Below are 7410 nucleotides of genomic sequence, written 5' to 3'. Positions count from 1 at the left end.
CAGTACATCATCAGACTTTGACAGAAGCTTTACTGAGCCTGTTGCTATGTATCAATGCATTTCCTGTTGAAAGATGAGGATGACACTGCCTCCAAAATTGGATCTCTCTTTCACCTGGACACATCTGCGCAGGAAAATGAAATACTCACCCTTCAAAATGACATTCACATGAAGTGCACAGCATCTGGAAGGAAGGGTGAGTTCTATAAACGGTGCTATTCAAAAAAGCATCTCAACGTAAGAATCGAGCCTCGTAGAATGAGCCCGTTTTTGGGTCAGGCTACCTTAGTGAGTCTGCATTTTTACACAAGAACATGAAAAAAAAAACGTATCGGTAAAAAAGTATAGGTTAAGTGCAGAATACATGCACCACTAATTGTGTCCTTCAGTTGAAATGTTTCATGCTAAAATGTGACATACATAAATGAATGAGAGACCTAAAAAAGGCTATGGATTTTCTGAGTTTCTCCTGGGATTCATCAGCATTTTTTTCTTTCTTCCTCTGAATGGGATCCAGGTCTCCTCCACCATTCAAAGCTTGGCGGCTAATTCAGACAGACCTGGGTGTTTGTTTGAGTGCATGAAGTGTCTTTCACCTGTCCTCTTCCAGACCTTAGAAGCTGACATTGTCTGTGAGCGTTCAAGGTTACTCAGCAAAGTCCAAAGTTTCGTCCATGTTAGTGAATCCACTGGGCAAACATTCACAGGACAGGAGGATAGAGAGAGAAAAATGAAGGAGTTTCAGTGGAGGTTGAATGAAGTTAAATGAGGAAAAACGTTTTCTTTGACAGCCAACAAATCTAAGATTAGAAATTAATATTAGGAAACAGACAAAATTATATACAAGATTCTAACTCTAAAGACAAGATTTCTATACACACATAATCCCTGATGGATATGTGAATAAGTGTAAATACAAGGCAACATAATGGCATACACTGAGCCTTTTGAACCTCATGATATTTACAGGGTAGTGTCATGCTCAAACACAATGCTGTATACTTCACAGGTATTTTTAAAAGTGATAATCATGTCTTTTCATTTTTGAATTTCATGGTCCAAACAGGATTTGGCAGCACTGGTGGCTCACACACCCAACCGGCAAAATCAAATGGCTTAATGGGGTCATCAGCTGCAATGCTTTGCTCTGGTCACAATAATCACAATCAATTAAGAAACACTGGCTGAGTTCCTTCCAGATGTCGAGACAAAGCCAATGATTCTCTCTCCTCCTAGAAAGCAGCGAGTCGACTGTGAGCTCTGAGGGTTATTAATAGCCACTGCAGGGGTGTTGAGGGTCTTTGGCTGTCAAAGGGGTGAGGTAGCACCAGGGTTCAGAGCAGTGCTGAACCACCATCACCTCGATGGGTGAAAGGCTACTGAACAATCCTGTTTTAAAGCTGTGTTCCTCATACAAGACAAGTTGCTCTTTGTTCAGTTTTAAATTACTGTGAAGGGTTAGCAGTCCAATAATGTGCCAGTGGATGGCAGTGTTGCCTGTTGTCATTACATATAAATAAAGTTACTTACCTTACCTAACTTGGTTGAAGAAGCTGGAGTGTTCTCGCTTTAGGTCTGTACTGGGACAAAGAAAACAATTTAGTTTAATTAAGCTTCTCCACTTAGTTCATAGCAGAGAATAAGAACAGAGCTCTACCCTATAACCTCTCTTAGTGAGATATGTGGGACCTATTAAAGCAACAGAGCAGGGAAAAGAAAGTCATTTCGTTTGGATGTCTCCCATGGCTGTATGCACCACTATGCACCATGCCATGTGCAACAGATGAGACCAGCAGGAAGGTCCGACATTATGCATATCCAGAGGCCCACTGTTCCAGCACAGGAGGAGTAATCTGTTGCTTTATGGTTTTGTACATTATACAGCTAGTTCAGCCAGTTTGCTGCTGGCTTTTATGTACTTATCTGTGGCTCGCTTAGGATTGTACTGTGGTGTGTGGCTGTCTTTGCTTTTCAAAAAATACAGCAGGTAATACCTCAATAGATGCTTTTAGCATTGGATTATCTTTGTGTTTTAAGTCTGACAAGGTAACTGGAAAATCTGTATGGTTTCAAAAGAGAATCAGCTCTGACCGTAAACTGCGTACAAATACTTGGATAGCAGCCTGAACAAAAACTCCGAACAAACAAAACAAGATAGTAACAGGTCAACTGACAGATTTTAACCTCCACCTGTTTGTTTGTTCGTATGATATCTCAAACACTTTCGATGAAACTTGCACATGGTATTAAAATGGGATCTGTATGCAAACATGTTATACAGATAATAATTATTTAAATTATTATTATTATTATTATTATTTAAAAATTATTTGTGCGGTCTTGTAAATTTGGCAAATGTAATATATTAAGTTATTCCTTCCTGTCTGCTTATCCTGGTGTGTTGCAGCACTGGCGTGTAGGCTACTCTGTGATGATGATAAATTATATGCCTTGTTAATAGCAGTGCAACAGACACTTTCACATACACAGTTATTTCCACCTGTGTATCATTCATTTCCCACCTATAATGCTTTCATTTTTCAGGCAGTTCTGTTGAATAACGTATCTTTTGGAGCTTTCTTGGCACAAGAAATAAGTGATTGTGTTTCTTTCAGCCTTCTCACTTGCTCAATCTCTAAATTTGAAAAACCTATATTTTGTGTTAATGTAGCCTACAGATGCCAACACGTTGTACGGATTGAATTTACATCTATATAACATCCACACACAATGCGAGCCAGACTACCTCCTGACGTGGACAGGCAGATCCGATCACGATGCATTTGCAATTTACATTAACATGTAACATGTCTGGATGCAGATTGCGTTTTAATACCAGGTGTGAATGGGGTGTTGGTTGAAAGTCAAAGGGAACAGGATTTCTTAATATTGTGAGACGGGTATGTTTATATATACAGTAATATTATATCCTTTATCCTAATTAGGGATGGACCAAATCAGGGGCCTGTCTTTGTATTGTGTTTTATGTATTTATTATGTTTTACGTTCCAGTCTGTGAACTGTTCACTAGGCTGTGAGGCAAATTTCCCCTTGAAGGTAAAGTTAAAGTAGATAATGGGTTCGTAATAATTGACCCAATCCGTGGAGGAAGACTTTGTCTACGTAATATATTTACAATGAAAAAATGAGGCTCGCTCAATAAACTACAAATAAAAACACAGAAGAATACCAAACATCCTTGAATTCTGAGTGTGGGATTGACAGACTAAACTAAACATGTGAACACAAAAGAGATGTATTAATTGATTTAGGCAGACCCAACAAAGCACCAGCTGGACTAGTCTGGGGACCCATTATGTACAGTTTATGTTTTAGTGCATCCTTAAACTTCGCTGTCATTACATGTTAAGAGTTCTCTGACATTTCTGAGCAGAGCAGTCAAGTGAAGGAGACATTATGATTGGTTTCAACACTGATCTGCATCCATCTGTCCAATTTAGATTGACATCACGCCTTTCAGGCCTGTTCTCCGCTACCGAGGAAGCATAAAATTTAGCCAGAATTATTTGAGAAAATTATCCTTACAGAAGCAAAGCCCAGTCAAGCATTTACAGCCCAGCAGCAGGCTGTGTCACTCACTATGAAGACTCTTCTCCTCCACACAGGAAACACACAGCAACTGTCAAACCTGGAAACCTTCGTGTCTGATTGAGTGCTGAGAAATGAGCCAATTAGAGGCGTTTGTCAGGGGAGCAACAATCATGAAACAACTCACTATGGCTGCCATTCAGTATGCCAATTTTTGGACTGAAACAACAGTAAAAAAAAAAAAAACAACAACAGCATTTTATTACCCTGTTTGTAAAATGACTTGATATTCATTCTATGAAGGAAAAACAGCCAAACTCCCTTCCAATTGTTGATATATTGCGGCCTACACGCCTTGTCCGAAGTCATCAAGAATCATGAAAGCAAGAGCTCTACTGGCATTATATGACCTATGTTTAAAATTATCTGCTTATCACTTCTGGTCATACTTCTTTAGAAGGTCAAGAAAGCCCTTTAGAGACAAAGGACATACCAAGCTGTTCGGCCTAAATGTGACAACAGACCAGCAGTGCTCTCTACTGGCAAGAAAAATGAAAATAAGGTTTCCTCAGTACAGACCTTCCTTCAGGATCAGTGGCATGGAGAAATGGTTGGTAGGACATATGCATATTAACAAATGTTTCAATTAATAGTCAGTCACAGTTCACATTTCACAAGCCATTCAAAATAAATATGAAACAATAAATTCTACAGCAAAAAAGATGATACTTGAGAATCACTCTGTGTACTGTCCAAATGTGTGTCACATTCATTAATCGGTTCAATAAAACATGATTAACATTTTAAAATACTGATTTTATATTTAAACCTAAATTGTAAAGAAATTCAGGCATACATCTCAATTAATGTGGGACTATTAGAAAATCCAAATGATTAGAAAGGTGATACACTTGCATGTAAATAAGTGTAACTTTCGGCAACTGAAGGAGGCAAAGTTGTGCCGTGCATCACGTACCCTGCCTACCTGTTAATTCAACATGATAGTTAGCGAGTCAATCAATGAAACTCATGTGCAAGCACACAGTGTTATCTGGATTTGGTTGTCCTTTAGAGCATGACCAGTTCATGGTTGTCTAAAAGACCCAGATACCAAGAAAAAGAGTAAACACAAAGTTAGTCATTACAGTCCTGTACTGTCAAATAAGTGAATGAAACAGAAATGACACTAGCATTACAGTTTTTAATGAAGTCTCTTAAATACAGCTGTTGTCATCGAGACGGGTGCAAACAGTTGACTTTATTCAGATAAAACAAGGAGGTATGGCAAGAGGAATGGTTAAATCAGTACTTAATATGAGGTAGAGACTTTAAGTTCAAGTTTGAGGTAAGACGTGAAGTAAATTTTTGCCTCATATTACCCCCTATCAAATGCTCCTTTCTTAAAAAGGTTAAGTATAAGTAAAAAAGAAAAGGCACAAACTCAGTCAAGGGTCGACCGCATTGGGTTCATCTTATCTCTTTATCACTGTACAGCAGTTAAAATCTACAGCAAATGCACTACAGGACCCTGACTTTAGTAAGCACCAAAGGCCACTTACACTGAATCCCTTATTAGAATGACAATACAGTAAACGTAACACATGTTAAGAATAATTGAGGTACATGTACATACAAGTCTTATAATTTTAATTAAGTATTGTTAACACCTTACTAAGGTAATGGAAAGTATATTCTTCTTGTACACACTTTTTAACTGTAATCATTAGAGACATCAGATTATTGTGTTGAAATTATTTAAGTTGATGTTGGTGTAAAACAAAATAGAAAGTCAAGTCAGTACATGAAAATTTACAAAAAACATTCAGCACAAGTCTGATGGACATGAATGGGTTAATGTACAAATTCAGTGCACCTGGTTTAAAAGAAAAAAAAAAGGTTTTGGGGCTTGGCAGACTCCATTCTGCATACAAACATTTGCACAAGGTTCAGTCATTCAGTATTTCACAGCCTATCCACCTTAAATCAAGACCTCTCAGACCGAAGGTAAGCAATATAATTCAGGCCTTAAAGCGTCAAAACATTTAAAATTGAAGGCATGACATTTTAACAGCATTCTGCAGCGGATTTACTGATTATTTATATTTTGATGTTCTAACCACAGCTGGTATGCAAACCATTGTGCTGGTGGTGTTGTGGGTACTGGGAACATCACTGGTGTTGCCAGACCCCGACACAGCTGGGGAGAAAGTGACTGAAGAGCCTATTCCATGTTCTAAGGGATGCACCTGTCTGCATGATGACTACAGCTTGGAGCTCAACATGTACTGCAGCGCTCGGAACTTCACACAAGTCCCTGCTGACATGCCCCCATCCACTCACTCTATCTGGCTAGATGGCAACTTGTTCACCTCACTCCCTGCAGCATCTTTTAAGGATCTTACTAATCTGGACTTCTTGAATCTGCAAAGTGGCCAGCTGGTGACACTTGACCCTCAGGCTTTCAAAGGACTTAGGTCACTAGCACACATTCATCTTGAGAGAAATCGCATCCGAGTTTTACCAGGGACAGTCTTCCAGAATACACCTAACCTTGCTTCACTTAGTCTGCACAACAACCAGATTGCTCGTATTGAGGAAAGACTGTTTGCGGGACTGTCACACATGTGGCTTCTCAACCTAGGGAGGAACTCAATTGCAGTTTTACCTGAGACAGCTTTCCATGACCTGCAAGGTCTACGGGAGCTCGTTCTTGCAGGAAACAGACTCGCTTACTTGCAGCCACAGCTTTTCCAAAATCTTGCTGAGCTTAAAGAGTTAGATCTGACTGGAAATTACATTAAGGTCATCAAGGCTAATGTGTTTGTTAAACTCACTAAACTGCAAAAGCTTTACCTGGCCCAGAATCAGATTGTGACAGTGGTACCCAGAGCCTTTGTAGGCATGAAGTCGCTAAGATGGGTGGATCTCACTAACAACAGACTGACTTCCATCCATGAGGACACTTTCTTGGGCCTGCACAGTCTACATGTGCTGCGTCTTTCCAACAATTCTATTACTGGAATTAGGCCCAGGACTTTCCGTGACCTGCAGTATTTAGAAGAGCTTCGACTCAGCTATAACAGGATCCGAGCCCTGGGGGAAAGGATCTTTGAAGGTCTTGGTCATCTGGAGGTCTTAGAGCTGGAGCACAACCAAGTGCAGGAGGCCCAAGTGGGTAGTTTCACAGGGCTCTCTCATGTGGCTGTTATCAACCTGTCTGGAAGCTGCTTCCATAGTCTTCCAGACCAAATATTCAAAGGTCTGTCAAAGCTTCACAGCCTTCATCTGGACAGAGGCTGTCTAACAAGAATCACAACCCAAGCTTTCAATGGACTTGCGGGCCTACGGCGGCTTTTCTTGCAGCACAACAACATCTCTGTGGTGGAACGCCAGAGCTTTGTGGACCTGGTGGGCCTTTTGGGGCTGGACTTGAGTTTCAACAAGTTGGAGGCTCTCACAACCCATACATTCTCTGGCCTCAAGAATTTGGAGTACTTGCTGTTGTCCAACAATGAATGTCGACAATTTTTGCAGAATGGCACAAAGCAGCTACTCCCAAGGCTGCGCTATCTGGACCTGAGATCTAATGCCTTGACAAGCATGGTCCCTGATTTCTCAGAGAGTATGGAAAAACTTTTGCTGTCTGGGAACCGGTGGAAATGTGACTGCAGTGCCCTCCCCCTCAGAAACTACAGCTTGAGGAATCCGTTGGTGGTACCTCGGCAAGTGGAGACCCATGCAGAGGGTGAAGAGCCTGACACGACTATCACCATATACAACAACATTACATGCACCAGCCCACCACGTCTAGCTGGTCAGGACCTGCGGGATCTTGACAGTGAACTCTTCCAAAGCTGCTAG

The 7410-nt window shown here is 40.6% G+C and overlaps 1 protein-coding gene across 1 annotated transcript; it reads left to right on the top strand.

The window, feature by feature from the left end:
- The first annotated feature begins 5676 nt into the window (after positions 1-5676).
- On the top strand, positions 5677-7410 carry igfals (insulin-like growth factor binding protein, acid labile subunit). The gene has a single exon (XM_041957788.1). It carries the CDS (start codon positions 5677-5679, stop codon positions 7408-7410), a length of 1734 nt encoding a protein of 577 aa, XP_041813722.1.

Source organism: Chelmon rostratus, chromosome 17 (assembly GCF_017976325.1).
Source record: "Chelmon rostratus isolate fCheRos1 chromosome 17, fCheRos1.pri, whole genome shotgun sequence".
NCBI lineage: Eukaryota > Metazoa > Chordata > Actinopteri > Chaetodontiformes > Chaetodontidae > Chelmon > Chelmon rostratus.
This window is presented reverse-complemented; position numbering and strand designations above follow the sequence as displayed.